We start from the raw sequence: 19,979 nt of genomic DNA on the forward strand, positions 1-19,979 counted from the left end.
CCGAGTGTAACTATAAAAACTCATATGGAAGGGTGAAGGTACTATATGTATAAGAATAGCCATAACAATTCTGAAAAAGAATTTTAGTCAGTTTTAAAGTTTCAGTAAAATTTGAAATTTTTGACATGAATTTTATTGAATTTATAGATTAATTAAAGAAGAATTAAATTGTGGAGACATCTAGCATCTTACTTTTTTGAAATCATCTAGCAATATTATAGACTTAAAGTAGAGGGATTGTCGATATTATAGCTAAAAAAAAACCAGGGAAATACTTTTAGCTGTTTTAAGCATTTTGTTAAAGCCCACATTTATTTTGAGTTTTAGATTCCCAGATATTACTCTCATTCAGTTGTTCAATAAATGCTTGGTCCTATAATGTCCTTTACAGGTGTGAGCATGGATTCTATTTGCTGCTCATAGGTTATCTCTAGTGTGTCTAGAAACACTTTCTTTTTCTCCCATTTGTCTTGACTTCAACCTATCATAAGTATTTAAGGCTGGTTGAAAATCAGGCTCTGAATAAGCAAGGTTTTTACTATAACTTCAAGGAATTAAGAATAAAGTTCCTGCCCAGCTAGTGTGGCTCAGTGGACTGAGAGCTGTCCCATGGACCATGAGGTCCTGGGTTAGATTCCCAGTCAGGGCACATGCTTGGGTTGTGAGCTTGAGCCCTAGTAGAGGGTGTGCAGGAGGCAGCCGGTCAATGATTCTCTCTCATCATTGATGTTTCTATCTCTCTCTCCCTCTCTGTTCCTCTCTGAAATCAAAAAAATATATTTAAAAAAAAGAATAAAGTTCCTCTTATTCTGTCAATTTAAAAATGAGCTGTACGACTTTATTTAATACTAGAGGCCTCGTGCACAAAATTCGTGCACTCGGGGGGGGGGGGTGGTTTCCTCAGCCCGGCCTGTGTCCTCTCGCAATCTGGGAGCCCTCAGGAGATGTCCAACTGACGGCTGAGGCCTGCTTCCCATGGGGAGCAGGCCTAAGCCTGCAGTCGGACATCCTTAGTACTGCTGCGGAGGTAGGAGAGGCTCCTGCCACTGCCGCTGCGCTAGCCAGCCATGAGCCCAGCTTCTGGCTGAGCAGCGCTCCCCCTGGGGGAGCACACTGACCACCAGGGGGCAGCTCCTGCGTTGAGCGTCTGCCCCCTGGTGGTCAGTGTGCGTCATAGCAACCGGTAGTTTTGCTGTTTGGTCATTTGCATATTAGCCTTTTATTATATAGGATTCTAGTAGAAAATGACTTGGAAATATATCAACTTTTGAATAGCAAAAATTCAGTTAGTAAAACTTAATAACAAAAATAGTTGATATTTCTATAATATTAGCAAAGATTTCTAGCCCGGCCAGTATGGCTCAGTGGTTGAGAGTCGACCTATGAACCAGGAAGTCACATTTTGATTCCTGGTTGGGGCACATGTCCAAGTTGCGGGCTGGATACCCAGTGTAGGGAATGCAGAAGGCAGCCGATCAATGATTCTCTCTCATCATTGATGTTTCTATCTCTCTCTCCCTCTCCCTTCATCCCTGAAATCAATAAAAATATTTTTTAAAATATTTCTATAGTACTACTTAGGTGCAAGACACTGTTCTATGTGCTTTATAAACATTAAATAATTGAATTATTGTAATTCAGAAGATACTTTTAGATACTAAAATATCCCATGGCCTTTAGGATAAATACCTGTCTTTGGATAAGTAGGACAAGAAGAATTTTAGATATCAAGAGTTTAGAAGATACAGAGTTTGGTATAAATATAAAGTAGCTCATTCTGAGGACTGATTTACTATTCTCTTCTCTCCAAATTCATAAAAACATACCAAACTAGCAAGTTATGAAATCCTGCTTCGTTTACTAGCTAAAATCTTATGCTTTCTTTCAGTTTGTTCATAAATATTATTCTAGAGCCATTACTAAATTTATCACGTTCAAAAAACATCAACAAAAAAGCCAAGTAAATCTTTAGTGGAAATCATATTGATTTATAAATAGATGGATTATACATAATAAAAGATAGTTTAAAGATAGGTTGTAATAGCACTATAACAAAAACAGTTGATTTATAAATTTGTTTCATATTAAGATCTTTGGAATTAGACATATTTTCACATTATAGAAAAGATTTGTTCAACCTTATGTTTATTAAAATTCCTCTATGGGTCAAGTTGATAAAGCCGATGTGTATTCACAAGTATAACAATTTGAGCCATTGTAAAAGATTTTGACATTCTAAAGAATTAAAGGTAGGTTAATTATATGAAGACTTGCCCCAATTTAGTTTGATGTATTGCTAAACCACAAATAAAACTGCAAGTGTACTTTAATAATTAAAAGATCCATTCAGCTTATTTTCAAAGTTTATCGGTATGTGAAGGGTAACGGAAACTTTTTGTACTATCTTTTTTTTATTATTATTATTGTTTAAAGTATTACATATGTCTCCTTTTTCCCTGATTGGCTCCCAACACCCAACCATTCCCACCCTGTACTATCTTACCAACTTTTTGTCTGAAGTTATTTCCAAATAAAAAGTTTTATGAAAAGGTTAAGCACTGTTTACATATAGTCAAACCATTGACAATTCTGTGTTCAGTGATTACTGAACATTCATCAGTGATTTTCCTTTTAGCTAGGCTATTAAATTTCTTTCACTAGTGATAAATGAAAGATTCTCTCTTCTCCTTCCTCCTACACATGAATCAGAACATAAAGATTAAAAAAAAAAAATGCCCAGCCAGCGTGGCTCAGTGGTTAAGCATCTACCTATGAACCAGGAGGTCATGGTTTGATTCTGGTTAGGGCATGTGCCTGGGGTGTGGGCTCGATCCACAAGGCAGCCAATCAATGATTCTCTCTCATTATTGATGTTTTTATCTCTCCCTCTCCCTTCCTCTCTGAAATGAATAAAAATATTTAAAAAATAAAATAAAGAAACAATTTAAAAAAAAGATTTTTAGAAAATGAATTGGGAGGTGTACAATGGTACAGCTACTTCGGAGTTAATCTTGGCAGCTTCTCTTAAAGTAAAACATTCATCTACTCTATCATTAGCAAGTCCACTCCTAGGTATTTATCCAAGAGAAATAAAAACATATGCCCACAAAAAGAAGTGTATAAAAAATGTTCATAGCAGCTTTATTCATGATAGCTCCAAAATTGAAACAACTTAAATGTCCATCAACGGGTGAGTGAATACACAAACTGTGGTATATTCATACTCAGCAATAGTAAGGAATGAACTACTGATAACAAAACAAATGGATGAAACAAAAAAGGCTGAGTGAAAGGCTAGACACAAAAGAGTACATACTATAGGATTCCATTTCGTCCAGGAAGATAGAAATCAGTGTTTGTCTCTTGAGGAATAGTGATTGAGATGGACAAAAAGGTATTAGGAAACTCTCTAGGGTGACTGAATTACTCTGTGTCTTGTTTTAATGTATGAAAAAGTTACACATTACAAAAATAATGTTTACATGTATATTATATTTCAATTGAAATGAAAATCATACTTCATTAAAAATGTACTTTCTAAGAGAAAAATAACAAGAACAAAAATTGAAGAGTTTTAATATTTCTATTTTCAGGATGCTTACCTGTCTAAGAGCTGATTATGTTTTTCTAAAGCATCTTTTTCAGCCATCACTGCTCGGTCCTTTTCAGCCAAAGCATTATCCCTTGCTTCTCGGAGATTTCTAAAATTTAAACATACATTCAGTTATTCTAAATACATAAGTATCCATCTTTTAAAGATTCATAAATGAGCTTCTGTGGAGCTGGACAATCTGACAATCTTAAGGAGCCCTAAAGGATGGCAAACCAAACTGTATATTATCTAAATTTTCCTGATCTGGTAAATTTCCTGGTCTGGCAGCAGCAGTGTAGATGTAAACATGGTCTATCTCTAAATGTCATGTTATCTTTCTTCACAACTTTTCTCCACATGGGTTGAAGGTAGACTAGACAGTAACTTGTTTAATACCATAATGTAATGAGGCAGGTATAATTACTTACATGAGACAACTGAGGTTTTGAGATGTTAATAAATGTTCTATAAATTATTTTAAGTAAAAGACATAATATAGAGGTCACAGAATAAAAATGGAAATGAAGTTTGGGATATGAGCAAGAGAACAACTGAAGTGACGATAGACCTTGGGATCTCATGGCACATAGAAGGGCTGATAGATTAGGCAAAAGCAGAAGAGACAAAGGACATGAAATACTGATGAGGTGACAAACAGATTAAAGTGAAAGTAGTTGTACAAGCAAGATGGAAGACTAGAGATTATTGTTGGAGAATGGTGATTTGGAGATTGAATAGTACTTCCAGTGACAGAATTTTAGCTGTGACCACTGGAGTAGCTAAATGAAGTGGAGCTGAGATGAAGGTCAATATTCATGTAGGGCTCAAGGATGTCTGAGGTCAGCATCAATTTTCAACCAGTGCTACAAGAATTTTTAAACATGTAGTATCTGACTATATAGTCAGGGGCACTGACCTCTTTTCCCTTAGATTGTCAAATAAAAAATGACAACAGCCACCCGGCTGGTGTGACTCACTGATTGAGGATCGACCTATGAACCAGGAGGTCATGGTCCGATTGCTGGTTAAGGCACATGCCCAGGTTGCGTGGGGGGCATGCAGGAGGCAGCCGATCAATGATTCTCTCTCATCATTGATGCTTCTATTTCTCTCTCCCTCTCCCTTTCTCTCTGAAATCAATAAAAACATTTTTTTTTTTAAAAAGGTAACAGCCAACACAACAATAGTGTCTGGTGTGAATGAATCAAAATTATACCTATTTTTTGTTATATTGGCAAAAAATATATTTTTTTTGGGTGCCACAGAATTTTAGTAATTAATTTATGTGTACCACGAGATGGAAAATGTTGAAAACCGCTGGGCCAGAATATTAGATAAAACATCGACTGGCAGTACTGATGATAGTACTGTAATTGAAATTGAAGTTGACAGAAAGATACATTTAGTGAAATTAAGGGAAATGTCTAAAAGTAGAAGGTTACAACAGTGAGTAATTAGGAGATGATACAGCCAGACATGAGCCTTTAAACATCCAATCTTGTTTTTATTTTTTATTACAGTAGAATTTTGGATCAAAAATAAAAATACCAACAGTAAGCTTCTTTCAGAGTCAATTTTTTCAAAAATCCTGAAATAAAGATAGAGTGTAACATAAATGATTTTGTTCACTTAATCCTTAAAAATCCCTTATATTGTGTTTTCTAACCTATTTTATAGCTGAGTAACCTGAAATTTAGAGAGTTGAAGCACCTAGCCCCATCACATGATCCAAGTGTTAAAGCCATAATTTGAGTCTGGCTATGTCTTGCCATAAAGTGAGTATTTTTTTTACATCATATCACCCTATCTCCCATAAAGAACTAGCTGGATATTAAAAGTTGGTTTTTATTATTCGTAGAGAATGTCAGTAGGGAGTCATGAAAACGCACACAATTTTAATCTATCTAATAACAATTAGAAATTCGTAGTGGTCATGTGTGCTGTGCCAGTACTTAATGTCATCTTATGCATGGTGCAAAACATTCAATGAATTTAAAATTTAAAACATATCAAACAATAGGGATTCATCAAAGAAACAGTTTATGAACCAGAAATAAAATAATTTAAAAGGAACTGGAGTAAAGATAACTTTCATTAAAAAGAAAATAAGTGCATTTAAAGTAGTTATCAGAAAATGGCATGCCATTTGCTGATATACTGATCGCAATGACCTTAAAAACATATTCTATTATCTAACTGAAACATGAAAATGTACTTTTATAGACAGAATAAAATTCTCAAAGTATATTAGACATTTACATATTTTTAATTCCTAGATGATCTATACATTTTAGTCAGTAAATCATCATAAATTTATTGTAATTTTCATTTTTCAAATAGTCTCATTATTCTATAAGTTATTTCAGTAGCAAAATTCCAAGTAGATCACATTTACAGTACTGATTACTCATGAATGCTTAGTTGGTAGGTACAGGAGCTTCAGTCCCTAGCTATATTACCTTTCCTGTAATAATGGGCATTAAAAATAAAAGTAAGTCACAGGGAATGAAATAAAACCCAGACTAAACTAACAGTAGGGCTTACGAGAGGAGATACAGAGGGCCCTAGAGCCCTCGCCATGCCACAATCTGTATCATCCAGCCAACTAGAATTTGTGCTATATGAAGGTATAAACAACATCCTATGGCCAAAAAAGAGGAGGAGATGATTATTTTTCATTGGAGGAAGAGAGGTGAGTGAATTAAGGGAACTCATGTAAGTTGGATATAGAAGGACAAATAAGTAAAGACAATTCAAAAAAAGAAAACTGAAATGAATAAAAGTGCTAAAAGCTGAAGCTTCTACCACTAAGTCCCCCTTAAATGCTTTTGGGTAAGATTTCTGTGTAAACCCAGAAATTCTCCTACTAATCAGGCACCGCACCTTCCATAGCCCTGCCCACAACCTGCATATACCAATAAGAAGTGACGTATTTCCTTTTAACATATAGAGCAGAAGTGGGGAATGTCCTGCCCTCAGGTTGTATAAGGACAGTGAAATCATTTGGTCTCGCCTTGCCAAGGCATTAGGGGTGAGTTAATTAAATGTTTGGCCAAATATAACAGGATAATTTTTTTTAATATATATTTTTTATTGATTTCAGAGAGGAAGGGGGAGGGAAAGAGATAGAAATATCCATGATGAGAATCTGGCTCATGGATCAGCTGCCTCCTGCACTCCCCACAGTGGGGATCGACCCACACCTCGGGCATATGCCCTGACTGGGAATCAAATCGAAACCTCCTGGTTCATATGTTGATGTTCAAACACTGAACCACAACAACCAGGAAAACAGGCTGATTTTTAAGTTGATAATTTTGTATGATCCTAGAATGATGTTATAAATAAACAAACGGCCCTTGGCAGAAAAAGGTTCCCCACCTCTAATATAGAGATACTTCCTTTAATATTATCAATTGACTTTAATGTTTCAAATCATGTCTGAGAGAGGTAAACTGAACTACTCTTCTACTGACAATCTTACCTTATAATAGAGAAACATGCAAATTGACCGCACCTCCGCTATGCCCACGATTGGGCTGGCAGGAGGCTGGGGGCGGGACTCCGGGTGGCATATCCGCCGTTGAGAAGATCAAGATGGCGGTGCCCAGGGGCCGGGCCCATGCTGCCGCTCCCGGGGGTGCCTGGGGCGATCGGCACCCCGGGGGGCGTGGCTGGGCCCATGCCGCAGCTCCCGGGGGTGCCTGGGGCGATCAGCACCGCAGGGGGCGTGGCCGGGCCCATGCCGCCGCACCTGGGGGTGCCTGGGGCAATCGGCACCCCGGGGGGCGTGGCCGGGCCCATGCCGCCGCTCCCCGGGGTGCCTGGGGCGATCGGCACCCCGGGGGGGCATGGCCCTGCCCATGCCGCCCCTCCCGGGGGTCCCGGGGCGATCGGCCACAAGGGGGGGCGTGGCCCGGCCCCTCCCGCCCCTCCCAGGGGTCCCGGGGGTCGATCGGCCACCTGGGGGGGCTTGGCCGTGCCCATCCCGCCCCTCCCGCCGCTCCCGGGGGTCCCAGGGGCCGAGGCTTTCCGGGCCTTGGGCACCAGCGGGGAGCCTTCACCGATCGCAGGAAACCACTGGGGGTCGGCTCCTGCGATCCTTAGCAAGGATGTTGGGTGCCGCGGAGCCCAAGGCCACCGCCCGGGGCCAAGCCCCGACCCTGAAAAAGGCAGAAGGCGGTGGCCACAGCCAAGGCCTGGGTCCCTGGTGCCGGCAGAAAACTGGTGCAGGCAGCCAGGTGAATGAAGGTCAATTGCACGAATCTTCGTGCAAACGGGCTACTAGTAATAGTAATAATAAACACACAGTGCTTACCATGCGCCAGGAGCTATTCTAGGTATTTTACATATAATAACTCTTTGTAATAATATATTTTATGTTATGATAACATTATAATTTAAACTCCACAACAACCCCACAAAGTGTAGGTTGTGTCATTACCTCCATTTTACAAAGGAAAAGACTGAAATACAGAGCAATTAAGTACGTATTTGCCTCTGGTCCACACAGAAGTAAGCTATGGAGCCCAAATGTGAACCCAAACTGTCTGGTTCTAGAGTCATGCTCTTCTTCATAACTAACACTTCCTTTGTTTCACAGAAGTTTTCTCCTTGGGAAATTCTGTCATGAGATGTATAGGATATGATCATCTCATAGCACAGATAGATGTTAAATGATGGACTATATTCTGGCCATAGATAAAAGCATAACTGCTATATAACTAATAAAATATCCATTTTTAAATATAAAATGAATTAGAAAATATAACAAAATACAGTTAAAGAATATCAAGAATTTAAATGTTTTTCAAAAGACAAAGTTGAAAAATTGATAGAAACTATCTGTGTCATGCATGAGCTATAGAAGCTAAAGTTTGAAAGGTCCAAACTAAACATATATATCATAAGTAATTATATAATCAATATATATATATAATCTATGTATGTAATCAAATATATATACATATATATAATTAAATATAATTATATAATGAAGAAAGATGTTGGGAGTTGGTCAATTGGTTAACATTATATCAAATGTTTTAAAATACAAAAATTCAAATATTTCAGCCTTAAAAATGCTTTTAGAAAGATACCATTTAATTCCAAAACTGTTTTTCATGATTCTTTCACGTTGTTTCCTAAAAACTCCACCTGCTATACACATACTTATCTCTCCCACCCATCCTATATTTGTGTGTGGGAGGTGGACTGTGAGGACAGATGACAGAAAAGGGAAATGAAAACTTATTAATCTTATGTAAAATGCAAAAGGAAGGCGAATATGCTAGTATTATAACTAGTGTCCAAATAATTTACTTTGCAATTTGAGGCATTTTTTAGAGTAAAAGAGGGTGCTCTTAATAATAATGCCAAAGAAACAGGCATAAACCAGAACTTTCTTGGATAAACAACTGAGAGATAGCGTCACTCAAATTATAACATTCAAACAAGAATGTTATAATTATTTCTCTAAAAGAGGATTTTAATATTGCAATAAAATCTATGTGTTTCATATGTAATCTAGCATATTTATGCAGAGATGACTTCATACATCTAAGTTTATCCAGAAGTATGTCACAACCAAAGCCTGAAAACCTCAGTATGACACACACAACAGACGTCTGTACAGGATGGAATGCATTTTCTTACTACTATAGAATGAATTTCAAGGTGCCAATATGCCAAATCTAAATTTACACAGGAAAAATGGTAAGAAAAGTGTTAGAAGACTGAAAAAAACTTTAGGAACCACTGAAATTCTAACAGGAACAAATCAGAGTTTGGCAATGCCAATAGAGTATGTCTTAGCTTGAATAAATAATCACAAATGCCTCAGAATTTGAAATTTACCAAGAATAATAGTGAAAAAAACATGGTTGTCAGAAGAACTCAGCCGGCACAACTAAGTAACCCATTCTTCTCACCTTCTGCCTTCATGTACTAGTAAAATATTTTTGCTTAATAAAAATGAGGTTTTTCCAGTTGGAACAAAAAAGAATTGAAACAGGCTGCTTATATGAGATTATTTATAGGAAAAACATTTGAATTAGTCACTTCTACCTTCAGAGTTTTCTTCCTAAATGAAATATAAAACTGCTCATTTCCATATCTGATGCTTTCGTTTTTAAGATGACATACACTAGAGGGGTTATAAGTGAGCTGGGTCAGACGGATGGCAGAGCAGGGCTGGTTGGACAGAAGTTTGCTTCTGGACATATTAAATTTAAGATACTTATTAGATACACACATGGAAATAAGATAAAGGGGCTGTAAAAGATGCCAAGGAGATATGTGTTTTCAGAAGTAGGAAGCGATCAACTGTATTAAATATTGCTGATAGGTCAAGTAAGATGAGAACTGAGAATCTGACCATTAGATTTTTAGCAACATGAAGGTCTCTGGGTGCTTATAAGAACAGCTTTATTGGAGAGGTATGGGAGTGGCAGTGGGGCAAAAGCTTGATAGAAAATTTTTAAAAATGGGGAGTGGTAGTAAAGAGTGAATATATAAAACTTTTTGCAGGAATTTGGCCACAAAGAGGAGCAAAGAAATGGGGCAGTGATCAGAGGTGAAAGTGGAAATAAAAAAAGGCTTTTTAATGATAGAAGAAATAACATGTTTGTACATAGTTGAAATTATAAGGTAGAAAGGGAAAAACTGCTAATATAGAAGAGAAAAGAGAGGACTGCTGGAGTTGTGTCCTTGAGCAGGAGAGAGGGGACGGCTCTAGTTACAAGTAGAGAGTCTGGGCCTTAGAAGAGCATGGTCAGAGAGCTAAGTCCTATCAAAAAATTATACCATTTTATAGAATTATAAAGGCCTTTTCACTAATTTTTCAAAATTATAAATACTTTTATGAAGTTCTGATGATCCACACTCAGCTCTCAAGTGAAAAGGATAGTTTGCAAACTCTCTTAAGAGACCTTTCTCAGGAATTCTAAATAATTACCACCAAAATTAATTACAGTTTTGATAAGAAATTTTTTGTCAGTTTTTATAGCCTTGACTAGTAAAATGGGAAACTGCATTGCATTGCATTGCAGAGTGAGATGTATCTAGTTTAACCAAGTAAAAAGTCTGTAATCATAGGCAAATCACACTTTTTCAGTTTCCTCATTTATAAAATGGGGATGCTAATACCTACAACCTCATAAAGTGTCCTGTTTAATCCTTTCTACATGTATGTTAAATATTGAGTACAACATGATGTACAATAGGTATTCATTGGGCACTAAATAGTAGTTATTGTTAGTATGCTATCTAAATATGAAAACCTAAAAAATATAAAGGTATTCATTTAGAGAATAATAATTAGGGCAATGCTTCCCAAGATTTCTTATTGTATAAAAAGAAAATGATGATATTTGTAAGAGTTCTACCTGGGAAAAACAGGGAAGGCAGCTGGTACTCTGAGGGCTTAGGGGAGTAATGTCTAGGGCATAGTGGAGAAAATTTTCCAGTAATAAACTATGTAATCTTAGACAAGTACTTTTGGGCTTGGTCATAGCTGCCAAACCTGTAAAAGATCAGAAATTAATTGTTATCTTCCTTTCTAAATCTTCTCTGTAGCCTTGAGTTAATGGTCATGCCTGATCATCCATGTCTCAGAGATTAGTTAATAAGAGAAGTTGGAGTTGTTCCTGATGTATACTTCCTGTCAATCTCTAGGTCTTCCCAATTCTACTACCTTTTCTTTAAATTCAGCTCTTCTCTTTTCCATTTCTCATCTTCACTTATTCTATCCAATTGTCTTCTAACCAATCTCTTTGCCTCATTCCCTTTTCAACCATAATCTACCCCACATTAAAACCACAATTAAAAAAATATTTATAATACCTCCCCAAGTCCCCAACTGACAATAGGGCCTTTTAAAATCAAATCCTTGCCCAGCCAGCATGGCTCAGTGGTTGAGCTTCAACCTATGAACCAAGAGGTCATGGTTCAATTCCCAGTCAGGGCACATGCCCAGGTTGTAGGCTCGATCCCCAGTGGGGGGTGTGCATGAGGCAGTCAATCAATGATTCTCTCTCATCAGTGATATATCTCTTTCTTCCTCTCTGAAATCAATAAAAATAAAAATATATTGAAATATGACCCTTTCCTACTTTACCAGCCTCCCCCACTACTCTCTATGAACTATACAATATAGTTAATTCCAAGTTCTTACATATCCTGAACTCAACTTGCTTCATATCTGGAACACCCTATAAATCTTGAAATAATAAAATATTAATTAAGAAGTAAACATATGTGGTAATCACTTATAAAATAAAAAATACAGTTAACAATAAAAGACAGCCAACGAAGTTTCATTTACAATTATTTGACAAGTTAAGATACTGAAAGAGTTATACTTTCAGAATAGTCTATATGAAAAGACAAAGTAAAATATTCTTTTTTTAAAAAAATATATATTTTATTGATTTTTTACAGAGAGAAAGGGAGAGGGAGAGGGAGCTAGAAACATCGATGAGAAAGAAACATCGATCAGCTGCCTCCTGCACACCCCCCTCTGGGGATGTGCCCGCAAACCAAGGTACATGCCCTTGACCGGAATCGAACCCGGGACCCTTCAGTCCGCAGGCTGACACTCTATCCACTGAGCCAAACCGGTTTTGGCAAAGTAAAATATTCTTAAGTTTTCCATTAAAAATTATAAAGTTATCTGGTAACACATGAATGAAAGAAGTCTGTTTAAGCACTAATGAGGACATATACTTTTTAAATGATGAATGGAGCCTCTGTACACTAGAGTTCCAATTCACCTATTGTAATTATGTATACTCAACTAACTTTTGTAAATAAACTGAGATTTATGAATCAGAAGTGTTTAATATCACTCCCAGATTCTCCACAAATTTCATGCTTATGCCATTAAAGTTTCTTTTGAGTACAATGATAAATTGTGATCAAGATGGTTTTTATTGAAATGGTGGAAAATAAAAATCACTAAAGCAATACCAATTACACTTAAAAGCATATTTTCTATCTCCTTACTGCTTCTCCCCCTTACAAATAATTGTAAGGCAATGTGAATTTCCATATTCTGTGCAGCATCAAGAACATAATGAATACCTCTAACAAATTCATCATTACCCTTTTTACAGCATCACTATGAGAATAGTTCTATCTGTGTTTACAACCATGAGACTACCTTAGGTAAAGGTAGTTTTACTTCCTGGAAAAACTTAAATAATGAGCTGAATTTATCTCCCCTTAATTTATTATCTCACAATATTCGTTAGGAACAGATAGTTAGATATTTTATGCAGAATTTTAGATTTAAAAAATGGCATGCAGACCCTCTATGTCTATGCTGTGTCATTAAAAATGATTTAAATGCTTAAGAATAAATATATATTTTTATTATATACTTAAGAATACTTAAGAATAAATATATATTTTGTAATAGTACCTTTTAATGATGATAACTAGTTCCATAATTCTAAAAGTTGGCCTTTATAATGCTCATTTTAGTTGAATTGTCAACATAATAATAAAAGAATTTTTAAGTATTGCACATAGGCAAAAAGTATCAAAACAACTACCATTTATCTATAGCTTTATAATGTAAAATGTACTTTTCACATCTCATTTAGACCTTATAGGTCACCCTGTGAAATAGTATTATTAGCTCATCTCTCTATGTATATAAAAGCCTAAGCGATCGTTATGACCGGAACAACCAGAACTACTGGTCGACCAGTCGCTATGACACGCACTGACCACCAGAGGACAGACGCTCAACGCAGGAGCTGCCCCCTGGTGGTCAGTGCACTCCCACGGGGGAGCGCCGCTCAGCCAGAAGCCAGGGTCACGGCTGGCGAGTGCAGCTGCAGTGGCGGGAGCCTCTCCACAGCAGCGGGTGCAGCGGGCCGGCATGAGCACGAGCAGTGCGGTGCCTAGCCCCAGCCTGGGCTCCTCCCTGGCTGCCTGCTGCTTGGTGCACTGCTACATCCCCGAGGGGTCCCGGATTGCAAGAGGGCACAGGCCAGGCTGAGGGATCCTGTCCGCCCCCCCCCCCCCACACACACTAATCCGTGCACCAGGCCTCTAGTTTCATATAAGGGGAAATTAAACTTCAGGGATATTAAGTGATATGTTCATTCAGCTAGTAAGTGGTAGAACCAGAATTTAAGTTTAATCTTTTGCTCCAAATCTTTTTCATAATATACTCCCATTCAAGGAATAATTATTTTCCTCCAAATATGTAAGAGGGTCTGTATGTTCTCATTATATAATACCAATTAGGCAAGAAGTTATTTATATAATATATCTCACCACCAGAGTGACTTTCACTCATTTTTCCACAGCTTCGAACTGGCATTTTAAATCAACTATAAAGTACAGAAAAAGACAAGAAATCTAATTCACAGATTGAGTCAAAGCATACATACACACTATAATCTCAATGACAGCAGTTCTTCCTTATCCATGATTCTGTTACTCACAGTCAACCATGGTCTGAAAATACTAAATGAAAAATTCCAGAAATAAACTGTTCATAAATTAATTGCATGCCACTCTGAGTAGCAAAATGAAATCTCATGCTGTCCTTCTCCATCTGGCCAGGGATGTAAATCATCCCTTTGTCCAGTGTATTGACACTGTCTATGCTCCCTGCCCATTAGTCACTTACTAGCGCTCTTGGTTATCAGATTCAGTGTTATATTATAACAGTGCTTGTGTTCAAGTAACCCTTATTTTACTGACTCATGGCCCCAAAGCACAAGAGTAGTGATGCTGGCAATTTGAATATACCAAAGAAAAGCTGTAAAGTGTTTCCTTTAAGTGAAAAGATATGTATGTATAGAAAAAAAAACTTGTATATATAGGGTTTGGCACTATTCATGGTTTCAATAGATCCTGGAGGTCATGGAACATATTCCCTGTGGATAAGGGAGGACTACTGTATAGTATATTTGCCATACCCAAATACCCAAGTTTTTTCTTGGCTTATCTCTGCCCTCTCTAAGTTTTTATCTCTTCTACTTTCTTCCTCTTCCCTCTCAACCCCTTAATTTCACAAGTATGATAGACTGCAGGGGCAAATTCCAAGATTAGATGGCATGAATTTTATCTTTCCTTTCCACATGTAAGATAAAATGAAAGGCTCTCTCTTAATATCCCTCAATGTATAGACAGCAAACCAAAGGCAAAACATAGTGCTCTAATCTCATCATTTAACTTTCTTCTAAAGATATTTATTGGGGGAGAAGTAAGGAGATTAAGTATAAATATGCAAGATAAATATTTCATGCATTTAATTCATATTGTAATAGCACACTTTGAGAAGAGACAATTGGCACAATTATACATCGAAGTCCAAAGCAAGTAATTAATTTGTCCAGACATGAAAATATCTAAATGCATAAACTGTGTTTTCTAAATCTTATGTTTTATAAACAAGGAATACTAAGATCCTTTCCTTAATGATTTGTAAGTTGTAAGATTTCAAAAGAAATAATTTACAATTTATTTTAACCTTGTAAAAGACTAGTGAGACCTAAAATGTAACTACAGTTAAATCCTGCCAAAATGGTGAAAATATGATTCAAAAAGATTCAGCCACATAAAATATTGGGTTGGATTATTGTGATATTAATAAAATGATAAAGGTGAGCTTATACAACTAGCTGGCTAGGAGTTCCTGTGCAATTCAAAGCCATTTGGACCAGGTTATAGTTTAGCACCACCTGGTGGCAACTGTCTATAGTACTTTTGAAATCCATGAGGTCACTGGTTCCTGTGGCTGACTAGGGTTTCCAGGACAGCAGCCCCAGTCCCAGCAACCTCCTGATTGGGTGGTGTCCATTTTGATGTAGATATGGAGTCAAACAGTGGGGAAAGGGAAACCTCCCAGCTTCCAGAAATGGTTCTGTCAGCTATTTCACAACTACCTCTACCAATTACCTTACAGAACAGGGGCTAATTTTTCTAAACTTGTATCACCATGGGATGCATTTTAAATGATTTTTAAAAACCAACAAAAACTAAAATAGGAATTCTTACCATTTGCAACAGCATGGATGGAACTGGAGAGCATTATAAGCCAGTCAGAGAAAGATAAACATCACATGATCTCACTCATTTATGGAATATAATGAACAACATAAACTGATGAACAAAAACAGATCCAGAGACAGAGAAGCATCAATCAGATCGTCAAACCTCAAAGGGAAGGTAGGGGAGGGTGGGGGTAAAGGGGAGAGATCGACCAAAGGACTTGTATGCATGCATATAAGCCTAACCAATGGACACAGACAACAGGGGGGTGAGGGCATGAGTGCAGGGTGGGGGGGGGGGGGCAATGGGGTGATAAGGACACATATGTAATACCTTAGTTCAATAAAGAAAAACAAAAACAAAAACACAACCCCCCCAAAAACAAACAAACAAACAAAAAACACAACAAAAACTAAGAAATCAGAAAATTCTTAAAATGATTACATATCAAAGTTTATGTGGATTGTTTAGAAATAATCATGCATGTTATCATCAAAATAATTCCATAAATTTTAAGGTTAGTAAGTCAGTCAATAAAAGCCTACCTATATAATAAAAGCATAAGTGACGGTTACCGCAGAACAACCAGAACTACAGGTCACTATGATGCGCACTGACCACCAGAGGGCAGATGTTCAACGCAGGAGCGGCAGCCCCTTGGTGGTCAGTCCACTCCCACAGGAGGAGCGCTGCTCAGCCAGAAGCCGGGCTCATGGCTGGCGAATGCAGTGGTGGTGGCAGGAGCCTCTCCCACCTCTGTGGCAGTGCTAAGGAGCAGCAAGCAGGCGAGTGGTAAGGAGCGAGGGGTCCCAGACTGCGAGAGGGTGCAGGCCAGGCTAAGGGACCCCCTTAGTGCACGAATTTAGTGCACCGGGCCTCTAGTAAAATCCATAACAGAACTGAGCCATAGAACTAAAAGTATGTATTTGTAAAACAGAAATAATATCACCTATGGATCTATCTCATGTCTAGATCTTTCTTCTGTAATTTAGAACTATATATAGTCAACTTTTTGATTTGCCTATTTCAGATACTTCAAATGAAACTAAGTTTACCATCTTTATTGATTAAAACCATGTCTTTTTCTAATGTTTTAAAAAGCACATCACTGTCCTTGCAGTAGCTCAATCAAGAAATCTGATGATGATGAATAGTAACTTTGTAGTGCATACAACATATCAAATTATATTGTACACCTGAAACATGCTATATAATAAAACCCTAGGTGGCATCACGTGCAACGTCATCACAATATGGCCGCCACAGATGGTCGCCACAAAATGGCCACCACAAGATGGCCGGCAGGCGAGGGCAGTTGGGGGCGAACAGGCCAGCAGGGGAGGGCAGTTGGGGGCAATCGGGCCGACAGAGGGCAGTTGGGGGCAACTAGACCTGCAGGGGAGGGCAGTTGGGGGGGACCAGGCCTGCAGGCGAGGGCAGTTGGGGGGGACCAGGCCTGCAGGGGAGGGCAGTTGGGGGCGATCGGGCCAGCAGAGGAGGGCAGTTGGGGGCAATCGGGCCGGCAGGGGAGTGCAATTGGGGACAATCAGGCCAGCAAGGGAGCTGTTAGGCATCAATCAGGCCGGCAGGGTAGCGGTTAGGGGGCGATCAGGCTGGCAGGCAGAAGAGGTTATGGGCAATCAGGCGGCAGGCAGGCAGGGGAGAGGTTAGGAGCTAGCAGTCCCGGATTGTGAGAGGGATGTCTGACTGCCAGTTTAGGCCCGATCCCACAGGTATCGGGCCTAAACTGGCAGTCGGATATCCCCCAAGGGGTCCCAGATTGGAGAGGGTGCAGACTGGGCTGAGGGACATCCCCACATGCACGAATTTTGTGTACTAGGCCTCTAGTATAAATATAAGAAAGGAACTGGAGAGCATTATGCTAAGCAAAATATGCCAGTAAGAGAAAGATAAATATCACATGATCTCACTCATTTGTGGAATATAAAGAACATCATAAACTGGTGAACAAAAATAGATACAGAGACAAAGAAGCATCAAACAGACTGTCAAACTACAACGGGAAGGCAGGGGAGAGTTGAGGGGAGGGGTAAGAGATCAACTGAAGGACTTGTATGCATGCATATAAGCATAACCAATTGACACAGACACTGGGGGGGTGAGGAATGTGCTGGGGGGGTGGGGGAGGCTGGGGGGAGGTCAATGGTGGAAAAAGAGGAGACATATATACTACTATTTTTAATACTTTAAATGATAAAATAATAATTAAAAAAAGCAAGCAAGCAGCGAGAAACCTGGTGATAACCTTAACTTCTTATCACTCTCCAATCCAAGCCAGACACTGAATCTTGTTAGTTCCACCTCCTGAACATTTTTCCAATCTGGCCCATTTCTCTCCATCCTTGCTGCTACTAATCCAATTCTGTTATCACTTCTCATCTTGATAATGAAAACAACCTCTAAAAGTGGCCTGTCTATAGCCTTATATAACACCAATCTATTCTCCACATTACAGAATGGTCTTTTAATATGAAATCAGATCATATCACATATATTCTTAAAATTTATCAGTAGTTCGCCACTGGTTCCCTCTCCTATTTCATCACTTGAAATTCCCTGCTCCTCATTCTATGTTCTAGCCCTACTGAATTATATTGTTTGCTCAAAAAGTTTCATGTTTGTCTTGCCTCCAGGTTTTTATACATGCTATACATTCATCTCCCCAATTTCTTTCCCTGTACAGTCTTACTCTTGTCTTCATGTAGGTGTTAGCCTGGTATTTCTCACTCCACAAAGTCTTCCCCATTCCTGCCAAGGCCGGGTTAGATACACCTTGAATGCATGTGGTCTCATCCTGCTGTTTCTCCATTATCATCGTACTCATCACCTTTTCTTTATTTGTCTTACTCCTGCATTAGATGACCAGCTTTGTGAAGGCAGAGCCACCACTGTATCTATGGTATCTAGCATGTACCTGGCATATGGTGGGTCTCAATAAATATTGCTAAGTAAGTAAATGTGCTGCTCTGAGAGCATGAATGTAAACTTTCCTAACATCAACCTTAGTCTGATTTAAAGTCTTGCTTGTTGGCAAAGATCAAAATATCATACACACACATTGTGCTGATAAACTAGTATAACAATTAAGTCAATTTCAAAATAATTTTCCCACTATAATATAAACTTTCAAAAGCCATATGAACTATAATGATGGTATGTAAAAACAACTGTCATTGAAATAAGAAGCATTTATTTTCTCCTAATACTGCCAATCACTAAGGAACCTACTATATACTGATCTGAAAGTAACTGCATGAATAAAAATCCTTCTTCAAGATTATTTTACACTAGTGGCCCCGGTGCACGAAATTCGTGCATGGGGGAGGGGGTTCCCTCAGCCCAGCCTGCACCCTCTCCAATCGTGGAAATCCCTCTCGCAATCTGGGACCACTGGCTCCTAACCGCTCACCTGCCTGCCTGCCTGATCACCCCTAACTGCCTCTGCCTGCCTGCCTGCCTGATCGCCCCTAACCTCTCTGCCTGCCTGTCTGATCACCCCTAACTGCCTCTGCCTGCCTGCCTGATCACCTCTAACTGCTATCCCCTGCCGACCTGATCTTGCCCCCAACTGCCCTCCCCTGCCGGCCTGATCTCGCCCCTAACTGCCCTCCCCTGCCAGCCTGATCTCACCCCCAAATGCCCTCCCCTGCCGGCCTGATCGCCCCTAACTGCCTCTGCCTCGGCCCCCACCACCATGGCTTTGTCCAGAAGGAAGTGGGATGTCCAGAAGATAGCCAGTCGACCCAGTCTAATTAGCATATCACCTTTTTATTAGTATAGATAGATTATATAGGATAGGATTGCTTAAATGGGGGGGGGGGGGAGGCCTTTTTCAGCAGGAGGAACTCTTGGCAGACAAAAATACATAGTCCCTATATCTGGACTGATAGCCAGCCATATGCACTATACTGCCAAACCAGTCATTAAAAAATTGAACTGCTTTCTTACAGCTTACACCAAACAGCTGTTGCCCTTAAAATCCCTTCTCAGCCACCACCTTAGGTTCTGCCTTCGAAGTTCACCCAGATTAGGTTCTGATTGGTCAGTTTCTATGCCAGTAAGCATCAAAAGCTCTGCCTCCTAGGCAGCCACTGGCTCCTCGCACTTCACCCAGATTTGGTTCTGATTGGTCGGTTTCTATGCCAGTCAGCATCAAAAGCTCCGCCTCCTAGGCAGCCATTGGCTCCTCACAGTTCACCCAGATTAGGTTCTGATTGGTCAGTTTCTATGCCAGTCAGCATCAAAAGCTCCACCTCCTATGCAGCCATTGGCTCCTCACAGTTCACCCAGATTTGGTTCTGATTGGTCGGTTTCTATGCCAGTCAGCATCTCCGGGCCTATCTCCGGGCCTGAT

The 19,979-nt window shown here is 39.1% G+C and overlaps 1 protein-coding gene across 4 annotated transcripts in view; it reads right to left on the minus strand.

Annotated features, from left to right (window-relative positions):
- PIBF1 (progesterone immunomodulatory binding factor 1) overlaps positions 1 to 19,979 on the minus strand; it is a 213,295-nt gene that overhangs the window by 142,829 nt on the left and 50,487 nt on the right. For all 4 annotated transcript variants that reach the window (XR_013813899.1, XM_079779469.1, XM_079779468.1 and 1 more), the window contains exon 10: positions 3,603 to 3,701. Coding sequence is in view for 3 of the 4 variants with exons in the window: in XM_079779469.1 (XP_079635595.1) it covers positions 3,603 to 3,701 (99 nt within the window). In the remaining variant the exon portion in view is untranslated. The remainder of the gene's footprint in view (positions 1 to 3,602; positions 3,702 to 19,979) is intronic.

This window comes from Cnephaeus nilssonii (assembly GCF_951640355.1).
Source record: "Cnephaeus nilssonii genome assembly, chromosome: 8".
Lineage (NCBI taxonomy): Eukaryota > Metazoa > Chordata > Mammalia > Chiroptera > Vespertilionidae > Cnephaeus > Cnephaeus nilssonii.